The sequence below is a fragment of the Ascaphus truei genome, chromosome 8 (genome assembly GCF_040206685.1).
Source record: "Ascaphus truei isolate aAscTru1 chromosome 8, aAscTru1.hap1, whole genome shotgun sequence".
NCBI classification, from domain to species: domain Eukaryota; kingdom Metazoa; phylum Chordata; class Amphibia; order Anura; family Ascaphidae; genus Ascaphus; species Ascaphus truei.
Genome location: NC_134490.1, coordinates 46,023,004 through 46,050,538, shown reverse-complemented (window position 1 = coordinate 46,050,538; position 27,535 = coordinate 46,023,004). Strand labels below are relative to the sequence as shown.

Genomic DNA, 27,535 nt, shown 5'->3' with positions numbered 1-27,535 from the left:
AACTTTCTGTGCTTGTTAATTACTTTACGTATATTTCGATCAGCTAGTAACCTGCAGAGGGAAACATTTTAAATGACAGTCCCATCATTTGATGCCTTCCATTAAATTACAGATGTGACCACATTATTTTATAAGAAAATGTGATGGTGACACAAGTTGAACACATCTCCATCTTACTCTGTCCAACGAGATACATTTACATTGCTGCAGTCAGTATTTAAAAACTGCTGTTTCTCTACTCAAAGCCAGGAAAATTACCCACAGTATGGTAACACATGTATAAGCGAATTACCACTCTGGAAGAACCACAACATAAGAACTGCCAACATCTGATAAAAATTTTTAAATAATAATCAAACGTTACCCTGGCTCTCCCAGTGGCCAAGATTAGAACATTCTGGGTATAGTGCAAACCTCATGAGTGAGAAGCCCTCATTACACGCTGCTTGATTCCTGTGTTAGCAGCCTGGCAGAGGCTTAAAGTATGGAAGTTGTATTTTGTACATCTTGATAATAGCCATTTGTTGCCTTGTCATTATAACGTGGGTGTCAATAATCTTCTAAACAGCAGCATTTTCATGACCCTACCTCCTCCAAATGGACAAGGAATGTCACATTCTGTCCGTGCCGCACTCCCAATCTGCCATCACTAGTGGAAAGGTGCAGTCCCTGTGGTGCCTTGCCCTGGCATTGCTGTGGTTTGGCCGAGTACTGTTCCCGTAACCCATCAGTGCAGTTATTGGACACAATCCTACGATACCTATAAAACAGGAACATGTATTAAAAAAGTACTGATGCTGAGCGCAGGCAAGTACAACCCTAGCAACCTCTACATTGCAGCTCATTGCTGACTAATGCTTTGCAGAAGTGAGGTTGTACAGTAGTTTTGCCAATAAAAAAGTGGGGGTACTCATCATTATCACTAATTACGATTCAACTTACACCACTGGATATGAACATGGGGTATTTGCTCAGGAAACAGTGGTAAGTAGTCATCAACTATTGTTACAAATATTCCATTAGATGAAGGTACCTTAAATATCTGCATCATATTCATGCTGTAAAAATAGCACTGTGTGTATTTAATAACAAGTCATATTGCCATAAAACTGATATGCACAAGACGGTCTTTAAGGGGCATTTTCAACCTGTTTTACTACCTGTGCATTAGAAATCGGTGACATATGACACTAGATAGACACATTTTCTACCACTATAGAAGCCAAAAACAGTTGTTTGCCCAAACATACTTTTCAGGCCCTTTGCGGTAGTGGAGATCTGTCTCTTACCCACTGGTCTTTAGGTAACTCTGACCCTGGCTGCAGTCTTTAGAGACAGAGGTTGGGTTGAACCAAAACGCTTGGCTGCACTGGTTTTTCCCATGTCTCTCAAAGCCATAGTCACTAAAAAAATAAAGAAGTCATTTAGAAGTGTATTTTCCTTTCAAATCCCTTTTATGGGCTTCTCTATCTTTTACTGCACTTTTACTAAAGTAAGTTTATACTTCTGCGGTAGACAATAGGCTTCGTCTGGCCTAACAGAATAAATTCCTGGGGCAAACCTTCTAGATATTGGCCATATTTAGTAAGCAGTGCTCTGCCATAAGTTGAATGGGCCATAAGGTGTTGTGCAGCACTGGAAGGTGCTTTATGACAGAGCACTGCTTAGTAAATATGCACCTTTGCTTCTATTTCTCTAAGCTCAGAATCTTGCGCTAGCTAGAACAGCTGGATAATTTATAGCATGCTCATAATGCAAATAACAGTACAAACAACAGGACTATACTCAAAAATGTACTGTATGTGGGTCCCTGGCCTAAAGATGTGGTAACTGAGACACAGGGAGATAACATGACAAGGCTGAAGCTTGGAGCCCTCCACCTCAAAGACCACTACTGTACATCATACCCCTCCGCTAATTATTCTTGTTGTCTCTGCAGTGTCTAAGGGTTGCTGTGGTACTGTCACCAGTAGCATTAGATTTTAGCCTGGAAATGTCACGGCAGGCTGAAGTTATTTGATATAGTCTGTGAGAGCTGAGAACATTAATGTGCTGGTAGGAAACCTGGGACTTCAATCAGTTTTTGTTCTTTTCTTGCATTCAGTAGAATCCCTCTGAATACTTGCTTAGCCTCTCATCATAAAACATGCCTGCAGGCTACATGGTAATTAAAAAATGTTCAGTCACTGTACTTTGTCGAACGAAATGAAAGACCAGCATTCATATCTCATAAAATTAAAACAACATAGCCACCTACCCCAAAGATAGAGACATTTTCATTAGCGCCCTTCAAACGTATAAATTAATCTTTAACTGCCCACTTTTTTCTGGGTTTGATTAAGCTGGAAGGATAACTACGATATAAACTTCTGTGTCCTTTTGACTATTTTGCCCATATACACAAACCCAGCAACAAACATCGGAAAATAGCTCGATGTTTTGCCTACAGTGTAAACTTCACCATTTGATTTCTGCTTCAATGTTTCTACATTTTACTAATGATGTCCCATAAGAATGTATTCATTTCCTATGATTAATTACCTTTTATTATTAATATATTTACCATCACTAGCATTGTTTTTTTTTATGTACAACACCAAACCAAGCAGTTCATTATACAGGTATAAGCACTTAACACAACAAGAACGCTAATACAACTAAAGGAATAAAAGTAATAGATCAACTCAATATTACATACCAGTAATTCCCACTCAACCCAATTGTAAACTGTACTGCAATCATTTGGTATATAAATGTATATATGTATTTTTAGATTGTAGAAAATAGCATGTCAGTCTCACACAAGAATAAAATACAAAAAATATCTTCTGTAACTGTCACTCTTCCGTTATCTATATGTGTCTGATAAAGGTTGTCTTTAAAGATAATTTTACTGGTAATTTGGAGAGAGACACTTGCATTTTGCATCTCTTACAATCAATGATTCAGCATCAACGCCCTTTTTCTCCATGTAACTGAATGTGTCAGTAGGAGGGGCTATTACAGTATAATGAGCTGTATCATGTTTTACGTCTCTTTCTTTAATTCTAGGGATGAGCAAAATAGCTGCACATTCATAAAGCTGCCATAAACTGCCATAAACTGCCATAAAGCGGACAGTTGTGATTTTTGACAAAGTTTCAAAAATTGGAGAATTTGTCAAAAAGAAGATGCAAACTGCAAGATCATATTTAAGTGTTTCCATTTAGGGGGTAATTCTCTATGTGCAGAAACTGCCTTTCAGGCTGTTTTCCCGCAAAAAAATCCATATTGAACTCGATGGGGATTTTCAGACGAACAGCCACTCTGGCGTATATATAGAATAAGGCCCGTAAGCCAGAAGTCATCAAACCCTGATAAATGTGAGTTAATACCCCACACAGAAAAAAACCCACCTTGGGCTCATAGGGGTATTAGCCAATCTTATAGAGGGGGATTATGTGTGTTGGAGGGTGAATGAGGGGGGTGGGTATTGTGGGCAGGTGCCCTAGACAGGGTGTTAGGCCCCGAATGGGGGGTGGGGTTTTAGGTGTTAACCCATTGCTTGCCTCAGCTATTAGTAATTATTAATTAGTAATTGCCATGCAAGGGGCTTGTTGTGTAATGTTAGGAAGATATCAACCTCTTAGTATCTCATGGGAACCCGTTACCTGGCAACTTGGGCTACTAAGGGGTAAATGTCTTATGTAATGTTGGTTAAACTATTTTATTGCCTATTCCAGAATGGTATAGCTTATCTTGCCTATATGTATATAATGCCCCATACATACATAATCAAGACAGACCTAACGCCAGCCTGGGGAGGGCAATACAATTATTTTTTTTTAATTCTCGCAGTTTTACTAATTTCTAGGTTCTTTTGCATAGATAATTTCAATATAGAATAAAGAGATTAGATTGGGGCACAATTGGACATATCTACTTGTTGCCATCTTCTTAGTTCTACAGACTCCACTAGGTTCAAAGTTGCATGGACTTCTCTTCATAATGATGTGACCTTAATATAGGAAACATAAATCGCAGGCTACTTTATATCAGCAGTTACACACAGAATTGTAAATAATCCTGTTATTTACATTATAATCCTGTCCAGAATAGCATGCTTCTCTGTGGCCCATTTGAAGACAAATAAAATATCGTGTTACATTGTTCTGCTCACCATTCAAAATCCCAGTGGGAGCACAGACAGGGTTCTGTGATCGTTCTGAGATAGTCTTTTCTTAATGCGCACTGTGAGCCAGGTCTCCGTTTTCTGTAGGTTTTCCTCTCTCCCATGACACAGAATTCTCTCTTAAAACCAGAAATGTATTAATAGAAAAATACATACAAGTAAACTAAGCATTTAATGGGTCCAACAAACAGTAGCCCTAATTTGTTCGACTGTTGCCTCAACTCGCTGCCATTACGCCCAAGAGACTTACAGTAGCTAACTTAGGCTGCCAGTGATTTGAAGGAATGAGTTGACATTCACCTATTGGGAACTATGCTTCTGCATTTTTGTACGCTACCTCATGAAAGGTTAAACGCCTATTTTGATATTCTTATCTCTTAGCAGCTGTAATAACATTTCTGAAAGAAAAGGAAGTGGGCGTAATCAACATCAGACTGATAAACGAACACCCCTCAGGGAGAACAGCTATGCTGAATTTAATTGAAGTATAATTATGGACCAGGTCGTTTCTTGTTTAGATTTCTGTAAATAATTAGAGTAGCAAGGTTCAGTACGGAGAGCTGTGTAACAAGTGTTTGCCTCAGATCACTGGAACAAACTCTTTCAATTGGATCTATTTTCTATTATAATCTCTAAAAAAGTGCTTGTGGTCAGAGACACACATTGTATTGTATTGTGTTAGTACACCTGTAGGACACAGAGACACACATTGTATTGTGTTAGTACACCTGTGGGACACAGAGACACACATTGTATTTTGTTAGAACACCTGTAGAACACAGAGACACACATTGTATTGTGTTAGTACACCTGTAGGACACAGAGACACACATTGTATTGTGTTAGTACATCTGTAGGACACAGAGACACACATTGTATTGTGTTTGTACACCTGTAGGACACAGACACATTGTATTGTGCTAATACACATGTAGGACAGAGACACACATTGTATTGTGTTAGTACACCTGTAGGACACAGACACAAACACTCACACATTTTGTGCAAGAGTTGTACTTAAAAAGCTATTGATCTGTTACTTAGCACCCGATTAAAGTAACAGCCCCACACAGTGCTTATTACAGTATGCTGAGACAATGCCTGAGCATCACATTATAATATGGGTTATGACTCCATGGCTTTTAACCATCTACAGTATCAAAAGGCATCTTTATGTATAAAAGTCTTTATAAGTCAGTACAATAGTAATTTTGTGTATTTACTTAGCAATTCCCTAAAATACTCCAGGTAACGGTGTCTTTCCTGATGCAAGCTTATTTTATTGACTTGATTTGTACCCCATTGTCATGTGTGCATAACGTATTGCTTTTTCAGCAATCAAATAAGCACTAAAATGCTTCCATTAGTGGCTTTAGCATCTAAAAGCTTGAACTGATAGGTCCATGCAGTACTTATACATATTATCGTCAAGATATGAATTCAGGAGCATTCAAAAATCTACGTATACAGTATATGTGTTTGTGCTTTTTGCCTTGTGCTTCTTGTATGCTTCTGTAAGTTTAAAACACGATGAGCAAAAGCTGTAAGATATATTTGGGAGTCATCCCTGAGACTGAGACATGCCATGCCTGCTACTGTACATCCCTGAGTGATGCCATGCCTGCTACTATACAACCCTGAGCCATGCATGCTACTGTACATCCCTGAGCCATGTCATGCCTGCTATTGTACATCCCTGAACCATACCATGCATGCCACTGTACATCCCTGAGCCATGCCATGCCTGCTACTGTACATCCCTGAGACTGAGCCATGCCTGCTACTGTACATGCCTGAGCCATGCATGCTACTGTACATCCCTGAGCCATGCATGCTACTGTACATCCCTGAGACTGAGACATGCCATGCCTGCTACTGTACATCCCTGAGTGATGCCATGCCTGCTACTATACAACACTGAGCCATGCATGCTACTGTACATCCCTGAGACTGAGACATGCCTGCTACTGTACATCCCTGAGTGATGCCATGCCTGCTACTGTACATCCCTGAGCCATGTCATGCCTGCTATTGTACATCCCTGAACCATATCATGCCTGCTACTGTACATCCCCGAGCCATGCCACTGTACATCCCTGAGCCATGCCATGCATGCTACTGTACATCCCTGAGACTGAGCCATGCCTGCTACTGTACATCCCTGAGACTGAGCCATGCCTGCTACTGTACATCCCTGAGACTGAGCCATGCCTGCTACTGTACATCCCTGAGACTGAGCCATGCCTGCTACTGTACATCCCTGAGACTGAGCCATGCCTGCTACTGTACATCCCTGAGACTGAGCCATGCATGCTACTGTACATCCCTGAGACTGAGCCATGCCTGCTACTGTACATCCCTGAGACTGAGTAATGCCTGCTACTGTACATCCCTGAGACTGAGCCATGCCTGCTACTGTACATCCCTGAGACTGAGCCATGCCTGCTACTGTACATCCCTGAGACTGAGCCATGCCTGCTACTGTATATCCCTGAGACTGAGCCATGCCTGCTACTGTATATCCCTGAGACTGAGCCATGCCTGCTACTGTACATCCCTGAGACTGAGCCATGCCTGCTACTGTATATCCCTGAGACTGAGCCATGCCTGCTACTGTATATCCCTGAGACTGAGCCATGCATGCCACTGTACATCCCTGAGCCATGCCATGCCTGCTACTGTACATCCCTGAGACTGAGCCATGCCTGCCACTGTACATCCCTGAGCCATGCCTGCTACTGTACATCCCTGAGACTGAGCCATGCCTGCTACTGTACATCCCTGAGACTGAGCCATGCCTGCCACTGTACATCCCTGAGCCTGAGCCATGCCTGCTACTGTACATCCCTGAGCCTGAGCCATGCCTGCTACTGTACATCCCTGAGACTGAGCCATGCCTGCTACTGTATATCCCCGAGACTGAGCCATGCCTGCTACTGTATATCCCTGAGACTGAGCCATGCCTGCTACTGTATATCCCCGAGACTGAGCCATGCATGCTACTGTACATCCCTGAGCCATGCATGCTACTGTACATCCCTGAGACTGAGCCATGCCTGCTACTGTATATCCCTGAGACTGAGCCATGCCTGCTACTGTATATCCCTGAGACTGAGCCATGCCTGCTACTGTATATCCCTGAGACTGAGCCATGCCTGCTACTGTACATCCCTGAGACTGAGCCATGCCTGCTACTGTATATCCCTGAGACTGAGCCATGCCTGCTACTGTACATCCCTGAGACTGAGCCATGCCTGCTACTGTACATCCCTGAGACTGAGCCATGCCTGCTACTGTACATCCCTGAGACTGAGCCATGCCTGCTACTGTACATCCCTGAGACTGAGCCATGCCTGCTACTGTATATCCCTGAGACTGAGCCATGCCTGCTACTGTACATCCCTGAGACTGAGCCATGCCTGCTACTGTACATCCCTGAGACTGAGCCATGCCTGCTACTGTATATCCCCGAGACTGAGCCATGCCTCTGTGCATCCTTAAAATGACCTTTTGCAAAATCTACCAGTCAAATTTCAGCTGAGAAGAACACTGCATGACATCTGATGACTTTTAAGAATGACATGGAGAGAACAGAATGTACCAGCCTTAAACCCAATCAATACAGAAGGACTCTGAAGGAATTGTGGGAAAATGAGAAAGTAGCACTTGATCAATATATTTAAAAAGCGATGATATCCAACGTGTGCACTGGAATTAGAAGTCGAACTGAGCAAATTAATCAGAAAAAATGACCTGATACAACACATTGCTATATTCAATTACTCAATGAGCTTGTGCTTTTTTGTTTTGTACTCGTCAAGCAGAGTGCTTACCACACTAAGATTTAATCAGAGGCATATTACATAGTTACATAGTAGATGAGGTTGAAAAAAGAAATATGTTCATTAAGTTCAACCTATGCTAAATTTAGACGACACATACTTTATCCTATATTTGTACTTACAGTATATAGATCCAGAGGAAGGCAAACACAAAACCCCAGTGACATATGATCTAATGATACTATATCTCATAAAAGGAAAAATAAATTCCTTCCTGACTCCAAATATTGGCAATCAGATTACTCCCTGGATCGACATCCTCCCCATGTTTACTTATTTGGTATATCTCAGTATACCTTTCTTTTCTAAAAAAAGATGTCCAACCTTTTTTTGAAGATGTCTATTGTATCTGCCATCACAGTCTCCATGGGTAATGAATTCATTCATAGTTTATTTCAAATGAGACTAGGTTATGATTACTGTTACCCAAATGTTCCCAGACTTGAATATTTATTATTACTTCTACATTGTTTGATATTACCAAATCCAGTATTGCCCCTCGCCTGGTTGGTTCCTCAATATTTTTGGTCATGTAATTGCCTTTAAGCAACCCCAAAAACCTGTTTTCCTTGTCTTTGTACTTTTACCTCCACTGCTAATTTCTATCCACAATATCTCTACATCTTCATCATTCCCTTCATAAGCATCTTCCCTTATAATACCTCCATAACCCCTTGCTGTTTCCCCATCCATTCTATTTAGTTTGTTATCTGTTTCTTGTCCCCCCCCCCTCCATCCTAGTTTAAAATCTCCAATCAGCATGCAATAGTTACCTACAGTACTGTATGTACTTTGACCATGATGGAACTATAAGCATGACTCTCGTGTATTTCTATGCTATGTTGCACACGTACAAATACCCTAATCCAAGAATACGAAACATGATGAAGTGCATTAATTACCCTTGGATATAATCGGACCAAAATCATATTTATGCTATGAAAAATGGCCCTTTGGTAGAACAAAACATCTATTAAAACAGATGCAATGGAATAAAAGGTATAAAAACAAACAATGAGGTCAATGAAAAAGTGTATACCTGTGACCATAAAGAGTCCCTATACAGAAATTGGAAAGTCCCTATATAGTAACACAGACACTATTGTAAGATCATGAATTGCTCTAAAGCATATAATGCTTCATACTACACAAAGATAATAATGAAAATAAACAAATGTTATTAAACCCACTGAAGCATTGTTTGTTATAATTAATATGAAATCAGGAGCATATATGTGAAGAGTTAGGCAGGTAATTATATTCAGTCAAACTGTATTTCTCACCAATTCCCAAATACTATAAAAACGTACAAATATAGCAGATGTTATTGCTGTTGCTGGCGAGGTGCGATGGGGCATAGACAAGGCGTATCATGAACAATTTGTATTGTAGAAAAACAGGGAAGTAGTAAAAGCACAGAAATTCTTGCAGAGTTTGCCTGGTACAGCATATTCTACTGGATAATGAACCAAAACACACAATGTGCAGGGAGAATGAATACGTACTGTAGGACTTCACTCTGCATCTATGTGGCAATCAGAAACAATACTGTCATTCTGAGAACAATACTATAATTTCAGGATCTCTGCATCAGCACAGGTGGCTCAGTCGAAGACTACACCACCTGTGCTGAAGCAGGGATAGCCTGAAAACCTGACCTGGTGGTGGCCCTTGATGTCTGGAGTTGCCTACCCCTGCTACATACAGTATACACCATATGGTTTTCCAGTGCTGTACATTGTCAGTGATAATAAATATCCCAAGCAAATCCAAATAAGAACATTAGGACTTATCAAAGGGCTTAGAAAACAAAGCAGATTGAAGTAATTGCTTCACTGGGCAGTAACTATGTGTTTTTTTATGTCCAATGGAATTCTAGAACATACAAGTAATGTAGATGAATTCTAGAACATGAATAATGTAACTTCATTTCAGACCATCAATGTAATGTAAATGAATGTTAAGTAATTCCCTTCAACAATAGGAAAATGCGCTGGTTTTTACATTGTTTACAACAATGGTAAATAGTGTGAATTAAATGCTGTTGCATGCATTTCTTACATGTTCTTAAATTAAGTGTATCAAACCATGACATGCATGAAATAACATATTGTGCGAAACATGCTGTGTCCGTGATGAAAAGTGATGTATATATTTTTGTTACATTAAAGATTTCTGTCTCATGATAGAAGGGGTCACTACCTTCTAAAAACAAAATAGGTCTAACTAAACATGACAATGGAAAGACTTTTCTGGTCACCCCACATGTACTGTATGTATAGTACCTTATACAGAGCACATACTGGTGGGGCAACGGTCATCATTGATATGGAAATAAAAGATATCTGCAGGGCATTTTGTTTACTTTTCTCCAGCATTACTACTTTCCTTTTTTCTTCTTATTATTTTTATATGTAGAGCACATGACAATGTATAATTCTACATTCTTACCTAAGATGGCAATTGTTTTGGTGCTCCTGTTTTAAATCTGTTTAAATCCTGATTGTGTGCCTAAAATAATGCCCACCTGCTAACTTTGTGCTGCAGTCTGTGAAATGCTGCATTTAATATGTAAAATTATATTTACTAAGTGTAACATATTATTGTTACAGCTTTCAGAGCAATAGACAGTGATAATATGTTGCCAAAGGGCACCGCTAAAAAAAGGTGTGCGTCAGAGTCGGTTTCAAAAGAGGAAGTGGATATGACTTTCTAAATGGTTGCTGTAGCAACCAAAGGATGATCAGTACATTAAACAAATTATAATAAATGACATTAGGAGTTGAACAAAAAAATGCAGACAGTATTATATATTACTACAGAACTGATTTATTTAGATCAAAAACCATAAAGGATGTTTCACGTTTTTCTGCTTTAATAGTAATGCCAAGTGGGACGGCATCATTTTATGAGCTTTACTTCTACATTAGCTTTAGTTCTTGCACAGTACCAGTAGGGTGAAACCACTCATTTCTAGAAGTATGTGCTTAAAGTGGAAATTATTTGATGGATAGCAGGATCTTGTAGTATACCTGATTGTGCAAATGCCAGCTCTCAAAGTCATTTTCATTGCACTTCCTCCCAAAGATGGATTTGTACTCCACTTTTACCAGCTGCCATTCAGAGCGAAGACTGAAGTGTCCAAAGACCCTGCATAAACAGAAAGAGACAGCCTGGTTTATAGAGAAACTCATCGTTCACGGTAAAATTGAAAATAGCTCTCACCACAAAAGCCTATTTACAAAGACCAACGTTTTTTTTACAAACTGCCCAAACTCTTATTTTTTATCCAGATCCTCTAAGAGGTGGAATCCTGACGATACACTTCTAACACACGTCTCTTCCCGATGTGTCAGCCTCCAGTGGATGGAGAGTAGCAAAGAACAATATTACCATCAAGTATTTGAAACGTTTGAAATAGGTATACTTGGGAAAGGAGATGACTAGTTTATGGTAGTTATTAAAAATGGAAAGCATCACCGCAATAGAGGAAAATACATAAGAAAATGATACGGATGTAGCAGGAAGGCCCGCAGGGTTTATGCATTTTAGGGTTAAGGTTAGGATTAGAGGTTAAGGTTAGAAATATTAGGGTTAAGTATTAGGGGATTTTAGGGTTAAAGGGTTGAGGTTAGGAGTAGGGGTTTGGGTTAAGTTCATAGGTTGTTATTGGCATTACACAAAACGGCCGGGAATCCCTGGGTCATCTGCAGTAGTGAACTGTCCGGTGACCAAATAGCTGCAGCTAGCTGCCCTAGACCATGAGAATAACTTGGTAAATGTCACCATTAGCTATGTGCAATATTTACTCAGCACGTGTTGTATCAGCGAAGACATGACAGGGGTTGCTACTGCAATCAGCTGTTTTGTTGTTACTAATTATAATTTATTATTACTTCTGAGCAATTATATGCAATAACATGCTAATTTTACACACGCACAAACACACGGGTTTCTGCTGAGCAACATGATCCATCACCATGTATTTCTAATTTGTCATTGTCACTACAGTATGTGCAGCAACTAGTTGTTCTGCTTATATGTATATATAGTGTGTAATGTTACCGGCCCAGGATTCCTGCAGAATGAAATGGTGAGTCACTGAAGAGGTGATATTCAGCTAAGGTTCGAATACAGCAGAGGTGAACGCCTTGTTTCTGCTTTCTATCAGTGTAACTGCACAGTATACAGCAACACACTGGTGGGATTCAGCCCTTCAATAATGATGTCACAGGTAAACAACTTGAGCCAAGTTCTGGTAAAGGCAACTATATATATATATATATATATATATATATATATATATATATATATATATATATATATATATATATATATATATATATATAACATGTGTGTGTGTGTATGCCATGATTGATAAGGAACATGTATATTTTGCAGTTTATGATAGATTTGTGTAAGCCAATATATAAATGACATATAGAAGTTGCATCGAGTCATTGATGTGCTATACTTTGCCACTGCAAATACTGCCACCAAAAACTCCACCAAGAATCATCTACATTTAAATACATTCATGCAAAAGAGATGCTAAGGTTTTCCTTAGACAATGTCTCAAATCTAGCACTAATCCTACATTTACAAGCAACCCCTACACCTTAAACAAGAGACCTAAGAATAAATCACATATTGCCTGGTAAAAAGAAATGCACATATATTTCACGTTAAAAGCCTTTTGTAGTTTGTAAAGCCGTTATACATTAAAACAGCACCCATTTAAGGATTTCATCTTGGTCCCATAATGTCATGAACTGACAGAGCCAAGTATCAGGAAAATAAATAACTAGTATCAGAGGGAATAGGTGTTATTTTTATGTTTTGTTTTGACTTAAAGAGATGGTGGGCCTGTAGGTGTATAATTTAACCCTGTAAGTATGCCCTGTGTAGAGAAATACCATGTTTCTGGCCTTATTCTGGGACTAAAAGATGCTGCAACGTGGTGTGGGCATATATATATATATATATATATATATATATATATATATATATTTTTTATATTGTGTGTGTGTGTGTGTGTGTGTGTGTGTGTGTGTGTGTGTGTGTGTGTGTGTGTGTGTGTGTGTGTATTTGGGTTATGAGCAATATATATATATTCTGCAGATTGTCTTTTTTTTTCCCCCACTCTTTGTAATCACTTCCACTTTCTGCACTTTTGCAGTGGAGTAAACTGCCTGCCTAATATTCTGCTCTCTCAAGTTTCTATCTGATGTACACACACACACAAACAAACGTTTTGCTATTTTCACCAACATTTAAACATACTTTTCAAGAGATAGCAACATAATATAAACGTACTAGCCACTGGGTATATGTCAGTCAGTGAAAGAGTTTCAATGCCCCAGACCGCTAAAATAATAATAACAAAACACATGGAAGGAAAGTGCTCACTAATAATGCGCAGTTGTATAGTTTCAGACCTGTTTCAATTTCCAAATATTTAAAATTGTTATATGAACCAAAGGCAACATCTTACATCCCCATTACAACCTCCGGTAAAGACTTGTGGCAAATGTGCCCATTCTAATACATGAAAAGATCGGGGCATCAATGTTATTAGGAGAGGATTTCAGAAATGGGTCAAAGACAATACATTACACAATGTGGTTTGTATATCAAGGCAACAATATTACTGATTTTATACATGTGCCTTTGTGATTGCCACATCACTCCACCTGTTTAATCCAAAGAAAAGTAATAAATAACCTATAATATGTTTCATAGCAGTTTTCTTTTTAACAGATGCAAAAAACAGGAAGCGTTAGTTTGGGAAAGAACAAGAACATATATTGTTTTATTTTTATTATTTTATAGTTTAGTGTAGATTCATCGTAGGTTGAGATGCCTTTCCAGGGACCAATATGAACGTTCTTCAAAATCTACAGAATGACAGTGTACAGAGTTTTCCATACTGTACCTTACAGGGTCTTCTTCAGTGCCCTGGAAAGCTTACAATGAACCTACATCTCCTCACCCCAATAGGGTGTTATTAAATAGTGCAAAAGAGTTGCAGCAGCTTTATCAAAGGAAAAATATCTATTGCTTTGAGTCGGATGTGCTGTTTTGAAGTCAGGAGACTTTAGGTGATGGCACCTGGATCTCGTAGGCATGGGTGGCCAACCCAAATCCTCAAGGGCCACCAACAGGTAAGGTTTACTGGATATCCCTATTTCAGCACAAGTGGCTCCATCAGTGGTCTTAGTCTTTGACTGGACTACCTGTGCTGAAGCAGGGACATGACCTGAAAACCTGACCTGTTGGTAGCCCTTGAAGACTGAAGTTGGCCTCACACCTGTCTTAGGCTGTAAGCTCTCTGTGTTAGAGATTCGTATCTCCTATTGTGTTCTTCACATATTGGAGCACGTCTCCCAGTGTTGTTGCTAGTTAGAAGAAAACCAGGTTCTCTAGTGTTTTCCTGTACGTTTAATGCAGTCATTTCATTATACGTTATCTAATTGGAATTTCTAGTGGAACATCTTTCAGGCTGGCAAGTTGGCTTAAAGTGATGTCATCCGGGCTACTGCACAAGAGAGAGAAGCTGTCTAATGGGAGCCATCTGGTGACTGAATGTCAAAATTCCCTTTTCCCCGTGACAAGCTTAGAAGAGCTATGTGCACTATGAATAAAATAGATTCATTAGGATGCATGCACAGTGATGATAATTAGCCAAACAGTTTTCAGAAATGAAAATAGATACATTAGCATTACAAATGCAACCAATGTAGCACATGCTGCATCCTAATTAAATCAGTTACGATACTTTTGAATCTGATTTCTATCATTGAGATTTAAATAATATTACATATATTTATTAAACAATGCATTATATAATTTTGTTTTGTTGTAGGAGAGGAGGAATATGTCAGGATCCTGTGGCTTAGAAAAGATGTGAAATTCATTTCGGAAGTCTGCAAAAGGTTGTGCGAGTAATTATCAAAACAATCATACATAGCCTGTACTCGCCTATAAAAATCCAACACCAAAGTCAAAAGTAGAACCTAAAATAATATGTAGATACTGCAGGTGCCTAGCACAAAACATTAAGGACAATTAGAAAATAAATGTCTAGAAAATTCCCATATTACGAACATATTTATTTAGATGTATCCTTGTATTCCAAACTCTGATCTAGCCTGAAATAAGTCTTATAAATAAAAAGTGAAATGATAACATACACCTTTGCCAGGACAGCCACACATTTGATTTGGTCAAAAATGGCGATGAACTGAGTATAGCAGCCTAAAGCCCAGAATACCAACAAGTTGTGTGAATGATTCAATAGGTTGGTACGGTACATAGAATGGAACACAGCTGCTGTAAGAGGGACAGTTCACTCTCTTTTGTTTAGCTAATAACTCACCTGTGCTGGTCACACACAGGCACTGCATCTAACCTAAGCCAAAACAACACACGCACATACAAAAGCCAATACAACACACGCACATACAAAAGCCAAAACAACACACGCACATACAAAAGCCAATATAACACACGCACATACAAAAGCCAAAACAACACACTCACATTCAAAAGCCAAAACAACACACGTACTGTACATACAAAAGTCAAAACACACGTACATACAAAAGCCAAAAAACACGTACATACAAAAGCCATCACATGATGATTTCTGTGTGCAGATGTGCTGCAGCCAGACTCGGCTTGCCCAGAGCTGTGGGAAAAGGAGAATTTTCCCACAGCTCCAGGTAACAACAATCGTGGGCATAATAGCGAAGTGATGCCCGGCGATACCCAACCACGGGAAAAGGAAGATTGGGCATAGATAAGCAGGAGAGGTTTCTTTTTGGGATTTGCGAAGTGATAGAAGGCAGAGGCAGACTAGAAGAGTCAGCAGCTGTTGTTATAAGGATAGCAAGCTCCACCGTCTGTTTCACATCGCTGTCTTACAGGTGGTTGGTGGTTGTAGGCCCATATTTCATGTGGTATTATTGCAAAAAAAAATAACTTCCAGTGTCGGCAGGCAGCTTAGGGACTTTTCCAGGTGCCTAAGTGCACATTCATTCATTGCTTTATGCACTTCTCAAACAAGCTACTTTTAACATGTACAGGAGATGCAGGGACTGGTCTTGTACAGCTGCCATATGGTCTTTGCTTTACCAGCTGATTGTCTGTTTGCCAATAATGCAGGCACATGGGACAGCTACAGCACAATCATTCTTGAAACGAGTTTTGGCTGCATAGACAGGCAATGTTAAAAAAACATCATCATCCAACTATTCTTTCAATCCACTTTTTATTTGTATTGCTATCTGTCTTGAATGTGATACTGTAGCTGATTAATGGTATCCACAAAAAATGGACTGCAGATTTATGATAATTAAATTAAACTTTTCATTAATTTTTCAAAGGCACAATACTTTGCACATGATGTACAAATTGACCAGCTGCCCTCCACATAAATTATTTATAGCAAATATTTCAATATTAATGCTAAGGCTGTCCAGATGGCTTACAGAAACTAACACCATTAAAATATGCAGCAATGTAGGATGTACTCCGTGATTCAGGTAGGTATACCAGTCAGACCTTCCACTCTGACCTTTATAGCAGTCATAGAGCTGGGATGATGTGATACACGTATCTATAGACAAAGAAATGGAGAGACTCATTGATACAGGCACAGTAAACCTTTCTGTTGGATAGTACTGTACATTGTGCGGTGATATAACTAAAGATGTGTGAAAAACCAACAGGCCCATCTACAAGTGGCAACGAATAATAAAAAACTACAATCAAAACGTATCGAAAACTAATCAGCCAATTCTTCCTAATAGAATGAAATAGAATGCATCATACATTTTATTTGACCAACTAATCATTAAAAAGTATTTTAAATCTCACTGAGTCCTTCTTGTGGTGTGTTCATTAGGGATATTCTAGGAAATTATTTCAACGAAGTACCATGTGACACCCTCTAATTGCATAAGTACAAAAGGGACTCTAAATTAAGTTTGGGTTCCCTTGTGCCTCTGATTACATTGAGCACAGACTGCTTTACTTGCATTAGCTGGCACGATGACCAGTCAGTGATTGGTTAACAATTGGCTCTGACTTCTCCACATCTTAGAATTCCGTTCAATATACGCTTGGTTACTGCATAGCAAAGGTGATGCTATCCCAGTGAATGTATATGTTTATTCCCTGTCCTGATAATTTTGAGTGTTTATCAATTCTTACTAATAGCTGACACCATGAAAGATCAGAGACACTGCTGGAAGTCCCTGTTCAGGCCCCTCTTCCAATGTGGAAACGATACTCGAAACAGAGATTCCGATGAAGCCGATAGGTGAAACATACGTTGGGTGATCTGACATCACCCACACATGACGTCGGCCCCAGAGCGGGTGTGTGCTGGGGTATCTCACTATACACCTCAGCAGACTGCTTCGAATCACGGACAGTGCAGCATTTTTTCTCTGAGGGGTGAGAGATGTTTTTAGCTGTTCCCACACAACTAGGTAGCAAGAGACTGGCTTTATAAGAGAGTTAGAACTAATAACCTTATGTATAGCGCAGGGGCATTAAGACTGGTATACTGCCATAAAGACTTAACATTCAAGTCTGTCACTGTGTAGGGGGTGTAAGGAATCTGGTGTCTAAGCACCATCAGCGCGACCATTACTCGCCTCCCGTCGGTACTCAGGCGTCCAAGCGTCTGCAGCGCAATTCCCACATACCTCCGTTGTCTGCCACTGGCACTCTGGCTCCTCGCCATCACAGGATTGCACCAACCGAAGAGGTGCCTGTTGAACCGCAGCCTCTGCGTGTGTCCCCAGCTCCGCGCTCTATGCGCACACGTGCATCTGTCTCTGACCCCATGCGCATATGCGCGTCAGTCACCGAATCCACGCACACACGCACGCCAGCCCCAGACGTTATGTGCATGCATTCCCAGCTTACAGAGCACACGCCTAACAGAGCACTTTTAACCACTGCTCCTGCAGTGAGGCGTCGCCCCCAAGCTTCACACAGTTCCATGCAAATCAATGATTACACTCAGCTGGGCTGTAACACCTCCCTCCTATCAGGGAGGACTCCTTGCAGTCCTCCAGGCCTGCCCCCTCTTCCCATTGGCCTATCCAGCTTTATTATGCCTGTGCTTCCCATCACTCGTCGCTCGACATAGTTCTGTATGGAAGCATTTGAATACTCTCTCAGTGACTCCTCAGGTATTGACGCGGATTGGACGACTACCCCCTCTGGCTCTCGACTTCGGCTCTACTTGGACTTCGTGACTTCTGGCATCCCTGTAACACGGCTTATACCTTCGACCATCCGCAACTCTCCTATCCCTGATCTTGGCAACGGCAATAACTACTCCTCCTCTACTACCGGTACCGGCAAGTATTGTCTTCCTTACTATACCTGGCCTGCAACACTAACACCACACTCCGGATGCGCTCCCTTTGCTGCGGGTGCGTGTATCCCTACGTCCCACCTCAGCACAGGGGACGGGTCTGGTCTGCGGGCAGCACCGGCGTAACATTATGTCGAGCCCACAAGACGCAGACCAGACTGAATTAGATATGAGGATTCCTAACCCCAAACCTTACGCAGGTGAATCTCAAGATTTTCGGGGCTTCATTAATCAATGTGAGGTACAATTTGAAATGGCCCCCCATCAGTTTTCTACTGGCCGAAAGAAGGTGGCCTACGTTTATAATCTGTTGACGGGTAGCGCACTGGCTTGGGCCTCCCCCATCTGGGAGCGGCGAGATGACCTTACCAAGAATTACTCAGCCTTCAAGACGGAATTCAGGCAAGTGTTTGATTCCCCCGCACGTCGGGAGGTGGCGTCTTCTCTTTTACAGATTACTCAAGGGCGAAGACTGGTGACTGAATATGCAATAGAGTTCCGGACCCTTGCAGCAGAGACCAACTGGGAACAGGAGGCCTACGTCGCCGTGTTCTGGCAAGGACTTTCAGACAGCATCAAGGATGTACTTGCTCTCCAACCCAGGCCAGGTCTTTTGGAGGATCTCATCACTCTGGCGATTAGAGTGGACCAACGTATTCAGGTACGCCGCACGGAGAGCCAGCGCACTCGCTCGGTAACCTCTTCGTCTCTCTCAGCACTACTACAGTCCCCAGGTCCACTTCACTGCTCCGTCCTTCCTTGGACTCATCCGAACCGATGCAGTTGGGGGTTCAACGGGTTCGCACACCAATACAGCAATTCCGCCGCGCCGGGGAATTGTGCTATTATTGTGGACCTGCAAAAACATCTGACCCAAGAATGTCCTCCATCTCTGGAAAACGGGAACACCCAGTGAGTATGAAGGGGCTCTTCGTGGGTGTTATGTCTCCTCGTCCCCTTCCCCAAAAAGGATTCCCTAAGAAACTCACTATACCCGTGTGCCTCTCAGGCCGTAAGTTCCGCGTCTCCACAGTAGCCTTCATAGACTCCGGAGCCGGAGGCAATTTCGTGGATCAAGAGTTCGCCAAACACTACCAGATACCGCTCGTGGAGAAAAAGATCCCCATCGCCTTGGTCGGAATTGATGGGCATCCTCTCTCGCCGGCATTTATCTCATTAGAGACGGTTCCGGTTGTAATTTCCTCTGTTAATCAAAAGGAAACCCTGACCCTCGACGTAATTCAGGCTCCGGGAACACACATAACCCTAGGTTTGCCATGGTTACAACTACACAACCCACGGATCAATTGGACATCCACCAACCCCATCACTTGGGAACCAAGGTAAGGCGAACCACAGCGACTCCTAGCGAATACCACCGTTCCTGAGACGAACCTCCCTACGGTTTACCACCAGTTTCTGGACGTATTTAATAAGGTACAATCTGACCTTCTACCCCCATACAGGTCATATGACTGTCCTATTGACTTGATTCCTGGTTACACATTACCTAAGTCCAAGACTTATCCTCTGTCTCTGCCCGAAACTAAGGCTATGGACGAGTACATCCAGGAGAACCTGAAGAAAGGTTTTATTCGTCCATCTACTTCACCAGCTGGAGCAGGGTTCTTCTTCGTAAAGAAGAAGGATGGAACTTTAAGACCTTGTATTGATTATAGAGGGCTTAACCGCATCACCGTAAAGAATCGCTACCCACTCCCTCTTATCACTGAACTTTTTGATAGGTTGCAAGGTGCGAAAGTCTTCTCCAAGCTGGACCTCAGGGGAGCTTATAATCTTGTACGCATATGTCAAGGAGACGAATGAAACGGCCTTCAACACGGGTAGTGGCCACTACGAATACCTTGTGATGCCTTTCGGACTGTGTAATGCTCCGGCCGTTTTTCAAGATTTCATTAACGATGTCTTCCGTAAAGTACTCAACGACTTTGTCATAGTCTATCTGGATGATATCCTGATTTTTTCAAAGGATTTACAGGACCACATCTTTCATACATCTTACGTACTCTCTCGCCTTCGTGAACATCGCTTATATGCCAAGATGGAGAAATGTACCTTCCATCAGACTTCGACCCAGTTTCTAGGCTACATTATTTCCAGTGATGGTTTCATGATGGATTCGACGACGTGATTGGTGAAAACTGGCGCTAATTAAATACTAGTGATCACTTAAAATACAGTGAATATATATAACACACATATAGTGATCTTAAAGAAAGTTGTGACTAAAAATAGTGCAATAGTGAAAATATGTTGAAATTATGTTGTAACCCCCTGCTCAGACCCTCTGGAAGGGACTGTCTTGACTGGTCCCAGATGATCAATAGATATTTTCTCAACCCAGGGGGAGCATGTAGGGAAAACACAACAAAGAAAAAACACACTAAGTGCAGACAATAATGTTCAGGTGTGAAATATTGTGATGCTTGGCCCCTATGTGCTGCCTACTCACAGAATGTCAGTAGGATAAGTACAGTGGCGGGATATGTAGAGTCTGGTGGGTCTCTCTGGATATGAACAGGAAGCAGCTGGGACTGAGATGTCAGTAGCAGATGTACATGGAAAGATAAAGACAGACCTCCATGGTGCAGATCAATGGTATACAGATAAACTTTATGTAATAATAAAAATGTGCACTCACAATGTTTAAAATAAATACAGGCGTTTTGTCACTATATAAGTGATAGGAAGGTAAGGGTAGTTGCCGCAGCTCACCGCACCGCCGATATCCCGGACAGGTTTTTCCACAGGCTCCCTGTGTCCCCCTCTACACCATAACAGTGTGGGGATCTCCTCCAGCGGTGTCTCCGGCGCGACGCGTCACTTCCGGTGGGCACGATCAGCTCCGTCGCGTCACTTCCGGTTCGGCAGCAGATTGACAGCTCACGGGCACCAATCCTCTCACCTCCTGGGCGGGTCCACATCTTTCATACATCTTACGTACTCTCTCGCCTTCGTGAACATCGCGTATATGCCAAGATGGAGAAATGTACCTTCCATCAGACTTCGACCCAGTTTCTAGGCTACATTATTTCCAGTGATGGTTTCATGATGGATCCGGACAAATTAAAAGCCGTTACTAACTGGCCTAGACCCGACTCTCTTAAATCCGTCCAGCGCTTCCTGGGATTTGCGAACTACTACCGAAAGTTTATCCGTGATTTCTCCAGATTTGTTGCACCTATCACAGCCCTTACGAAGAAGGGGGCCGATCCGTCGGTTTGGTCACCAGAGGCCAATACCGCCTTCAACACACTTAAGGAGGCTTTTGTGTCCGCACCGGTTCTCCATCACCCCAACACTGATCTCCCTTTCGTGTTGGAGGTGGACGCCTCTGATTCTGGCGCCGATGCCATTCTATCCCAGAGACCTTCACCCCAAGAAAAATTGCATCCCTGCGCATTCTTTTCGAAGAAATTTACCTCAGCGGAGAGGAACTACGACGTGGGGAACAGAGAGTTATTGGCCGTTAAAATGGCACTTCAAGAATGGAGGCATCTCCTGGAAGGGTCGAGGGAACCGTTCACCATCCTCACAGACCATAAGAATTTATTATATATAGGGAATGCTCGCCGTCTGGGTCCACGGCAAGCCCGCTGGTCTTTGTTCTTTTCCAGATTTAATTTCCAACTGTCATATATTCCTGGGACTAAAAATGTCAAAGCCGATGCTCTCTCAAGACAACATTCTTCCGAAGAGAGACCAGAAGATTCCATGGAGACCATTTTACCTCACGAGAAGATTTTCGCCGCATCTTCTTTCAGAAGCTTTGACAAGATCATCAAGTCACAAAGGTCCATTCCAAAGAACCTGAAGGTCCCCAGGGGCAAGCTCTTCGTGAGACCTAATTTCATACCCGAGGTTCTGGATTGGGGACATGCCTCGAGAGCAGCTGGTCATCCTGGCTACAAAAAGACTTTGGACCTTATACGTCGCAACTTTTGGTGGCCCAAGATGTCCAAAGACATTTTCGAATATACGCACGCTTGTCCGGTCTGTGCGCAAAACAAGACAATGCATCAAAGGCCTCACGGTCTTCTCCTTCCTCTGCCCATCCCAGAACGTCCATGGTCACACATATCAATGGATTTTATTGTGGAGTTGCCAAGGTCCAAAGGGATGAATACGATTTTAGTGGTGGATTGTTTTTCTAAGATGGTTCACTTTATCCCGCTCAAAGGACTTCCCACCTCACCCGCCCTTGCTGATATCTTCACTGATCACATCTTTAGCATTCATGGTATTCCTTCGTCCATCGTGTCTGACAGAGGGTCACAGTTCGTATCCAGATTTTGGAGAACTTTTACCAAAAGACTAGGGATCTCTTCTTCTTTTTCCTCAGCTTACCATCCTCAGTCCAATGGTCAGACAGAAAGGGTCAATCAGTCCCTGGAAAAATACCTGAGGTGTTTCATTTCTAATTCTCAGGATGATTGGGCACAACTTTTGCCATGGGCCGAATATGCTTTTAACTCCGCTACCAACGAGTCCACCCGAGAGTCGCCATTTTTCATCAATTACGGTTTTCATCCCCCATGTCTTCCCGTCTCCAACATTCCTTCCGGAGTCCCGGCTGTAGACGACCGTGTCACATCTCTGCAATCACCATGGTCCAAGATTCATTCTGCTCTTCTTACCGCCTCTCAACGGGCCAAACATCAGGCAGATCGCCACCGCCGTCCGGCACCCAGATACAAGCCAGGGGATATGGTATGGCTGTCCTCAAGAAACATTTATTTGAAGGTACCTTCCCCAAAATTGGCGCCGAGGTTCCTGGGCCCTTTTCCGATAACTGAACAGATTAATCCGGTAGCATTCCGGCTTCAACTTCCCGACAGCATGAAGATACCAAACGTGTTTCACACATCTCTACTCAAGCCATTCGTATCCAGTCATTTCTTTCCCAACCATAACCGTAGGCCTGATCCGGTTATTACCCAGAATAGGGAAGAATATGAGGTCCAGTCCCTGCTCGATTCTCGCATATCCAGGGGTCAACTGCAGTTCCTCGTGCACTGGAAGGGTTTTGGCCCAGAAGAAAGGTCTTGGGTTCCACTTCGTTATATCCACGCTCCGGTTCTTCTGAAGACTTTCAGGAAGAAGTTTCCAAACAAACCATTTAAGGACCGTCCTCAGGCCGTTCCTGAAGAGGGGGGTACTGTAAGGAATCTGGTGTCTAAGCGCCATCAGCGCGACCATTACTCACCTCCCGTCGGTACTCAGGCGTCCAAGCGTCTGCAGCGCAATTCCCACGTACCTCCGTTGTCTGCCACTGGCACTCTTGCTCCTCGCCATCACAGGATTGCACCAACCGAAGAGGTGCCTGTTGAACCGCAGCCTCTGCGTGTGTCCCCAGCTCCGCTCTCTATGCGCACACGGCTTATACCTTCGACCATCCGCAACTCTCCTATCCCTGATCTTGGCAACGGCAATAACTACTCATCCTCTACTACCGGTTTAAATGTGGGAGCGGTGAGCTTCAATTAAGTAGGAGGTTGCCACCCTCCAAACAGCCAAGACTAGCTGAAACACAATTGTAAAATATACTGGACACCTAACAAGCTCCTATTGAACCCCAGAGTAGCACTCCTCTGTGACACTCATATGCTTATATATATGTTGTGGTTATTTTGGGGGTTCAATAGGAGCTTGTTAGGTGTCCAGTATATTTTACAATTGTGTTTCAGCTAGTCTTGGCTGTTTGGAGGGTGGCAACCTCCTACTTAATTGAAGCTCACCCCCTGCCACATTTAAATGGTTAAGGGCTCACTCCATAGCATCTTCCACACAGGGGAACTTGTTTGCTTGCAGGATGGTTGTGACAACTCTAATACAGAGTGCTTTTCCTGGTAATGTACAGGTTAATAAAGGCTTCAATCAGACTTAGAACTTTGCAACTAATATTGACAGATTTACTATAAATCATTCTTCCTGTTATTACACAGGTTACTAAGAATTTATATTAGCGTTAGGGACCCCTGAATTGTGATCTGCCGTGAAGTTGGCTCAGGGGCTTACAACAATTTTGGCCAAAAATGTCAAACTAAAAGACCATTTTACTTAATAGATATTTATACATATATATTTAGGCACTGTACCGTGTATGAGTTTCACTGGATGTGCTAAAACTGAGCTTTGTCTGTGTTTTATGTTCTGTCTCTGGTTTTAAATATATATTGCCATAAAAAGCTCAGTAGCACTCCTCTGTGACACTCATATGCTTATATATATGTTGTGGTTATTTTGGGGGTTCAATAGGAGCTTGTTAGGTGTCCAGTATATTTTACTGATGTTTTAGATCAAATAAAAATATCAACTGTGAGCACTTTCACTTGTCCCTGACTAGTGTGAGTAGGGTTACTGGCTCTGCACTTCTGTACCCTAGGCTGTGCTGAAAAGCTGTGTAATGCGGCAGGCATAAACATATAGGGGTCCAAGTTAAAATGGACATGAAATAAAAGGTGACCCTGTGCTCATTTGCATGTTATTACCCAGAATCCCTTGCTGCAGTGGAAGCATTGGGTGCTAAGAGATAACGGGGAAAGCGGGGGGGTTGCTGACGTGGGAATGTGCTCGCGTGTGATGTCTCTACTTGCTGTACACTGTACGATGGAGGGTTTGTGTCACTTTTTTACCCTCCATAACTTATACAATGTGTGTTTTAGATCAACAAACCTTCATTTAGGTATTGAGTATATTGCCTGCTCTACATAGGAACAAAGAATAGAAGTTACTCAGATCAACAGACATACAGTATCTGATAAGAATAAAAAGAAAGATGACAGAAATAACACTGCAGTTTGAATCGGATCCCAGCGTAGAAAGTTGAAAAGAAGGAAGACGCACTAAACTTGAGAAGTTTTATCTCTCTCATCTGAATTTCGGGCTGAACGAGACAGAACAATAAAATTGTTTGGCTGCAAATAAAAAGCTACATTGGAGAACTTTTTTTAAGCTTCTGTTTCAGTTTCACTCGCAGATGACATTTACGTTTTGAAATGTCTTTATTAAAGCTGCTGCCAAACGTGATATCTTATAGACCTGCGATAAAAAGATGAAAATACAGAAGAGGCATCAGATAAAAATGATTTCACTTCCAGGCTGCAGATATTCATTTAAATGAGTAGTCCCACTCGGCAATATATAGAGAGAGCTGCCTCTCAGTAACAGCTGCAGGAATCTGCCATTTAACACTTTCACAACCATGCTTAATATTTGTTTCCTAATCTACAGAAAATCATAAACTATGTAAAAGGGTAGAAATAAAATCCCCTAAATATGTAAATAACTACTGTAACCCGGGGGTGGGCAACTTCAATCCACCAGGGCCACCAACAGGTCAGGTTTTCAGTATATACATGCTTCAGCACAGGTGGCTCTATCAGTGGCTCAGTCGAAGACTGTACTCCCTGTACTGAAGCAGGGCTACCCTGAAAACCTTTTGGATGCACATTGATACCCTGACATCCAAAACCTATGCCAAACTAGGTGTACTTTATAGGAACAAATCCTCCCTAAATCTGTGGGTCAGAACGCGTGTCGCACAGCAGATGCTAATGCCTATTATAGACTGTGGACATAGTATACGGCTCGGCACCTCAAATCCACCTTAGCAAATTTAACACCCTATACAATTCAATATGCCATTTTTTCCTCCAATGTAACTACAACACACATCACTGCGAAATGCTGAAAGAACTAGATTGGTCATCACTCGAGTCTAGGCGCAAAGTTAATTTTTCCTGTCTTGCCGTCAAATACTTTCTGTGCAAGCTACCCCGCTCCTTCTTCACTTACCATGCACCACAAAACTGGAACAATCTACCTGAGACTCTCACACCCACAACCAGTATAAGTTCTTTCAAAACTAAAGCTGTCTCACATTTTAATCTGGCCTGTTACTGTTACATACGCCTATAATATATATTATCTCTAACTGTGCATGCAATGTCTTGTATATAATGTATAACCCTGCTCACTTAATGTACCCATGTATTTGTAACCATGCATCTGTCATTATCACTCTGTGCCCAGGACATACTTGAAAACGAGAGGTAACCTCAATGTAGGAAGCTACAGCAGCTTTGAAAAAGTTGCCAATCCCTGCATTGTTAACCCTCTGTTTGCCATGAGGGCTAACAGAGAATTGCAAAGCAATGTATTGCAGACCAACCTGGCAGTGTAAATTTTAAAAAGCCATGATTGCGAATTTTGAAAAGCCTTAATTTCACCATGAAATGCGTCCTCAGGATGAAATAGCCACGTGCAAAAAAAGGGCGGAGCTAACACGTCCGTGCGCCAGTGGTTCCAACAACGCCTGCTACATCTGTATGCTGCCATTTGTGCTAAATTCTTGTACAAATTTGACTTGTAAATATTGCATTTAGGTCTATTTTCCAGCATTCACAAACACTGTGAATGTTAAGGGAAACATAGTGAAAAACACGACTTTCGGAGAAAATTGTGAAAACAAATATCGTGAAGCGAATGTCAAGACTTTTGTACAACTCTACCAGTAACCCTTTCCTGCTAGAGGAACATTAACAGCAATGCTGTGCTTTATTTCCCAGGCCCTTCTGGCCGCACATTACTGTACTTAATTCCTGGCCTGCAAAGCCTCAGTGAGCATTTCCTGACTGGGCAGGAAGAAAAGATTGATGCAGGAACCCAAAGCAAAACAGAGATGTGTCGTAAAGCTCACAAATAATGTCAACTCTTCATTTCCCTGCAGGCAATGTGTAGGGACGGGAAGATGGATTCTACAGATGCATTCTGTATCCAAATGTTATTATTTTAGTCTATAATACCTGGTTAAAATTCCCACTACAGCTAATAATGCATTTCACATTTGTAGCAATAACTCTACATGCCTATTTATAACATACACTTTTGCAACCAGAATAAGGACACGTGTTCTCACATGTGGATTCATTGTGTATGCTCCACTGCCTTTGCTTGAATATCTCTATGTTGCTGGTAAATAAGAACGGGAATAGGATACTTTCACTAAATCCTTTCTACACAGACAACCGCACGACTACTTTTTCCAAATGAGGAAGGATTTGATGAGCACGAAGTCAGCTGGGATTTCATTTTGTACTCACT

General features: G+C 41.8%; 1 protein-coding gene across 1 annotated transcript in view; it reads right to left on the bottom strand.

Annotated features, from left to right (window-relative positions):
• The window catches only part of SORCS3 (sortilin related VPS10 domain containing receptor 3), a 445,583-nt gene that overhangs the window by 39,445 nt on the left and 378,603 nt on the right, over nucleotides 1-27,535 (bottom strand). The window contains exons 15-18 of the mRNA XM_075611819.1: nucleotides 11,046-11,163; nucleotides 4,160-4,290; nucleotides 1,290-1,403; nucleotides 589-760 (exon numbers count right to left, since the gene is read on the bottom strand). Coding sequence (XP_075467934.1) covers nucleotides 589-760; nucleotides 1,290-1,403; nucleotides 4,160-4,290; nucleotides 11,046-11,163 — 535 coding nt within the window. The remainder of the gene's footprint in view (nucleotides 1-588; nucleotides 761-1,289; nucleotides 1,404-4,159; nucleotides 4,291-11,045; nucleotides 11,164-27,535) is intronic.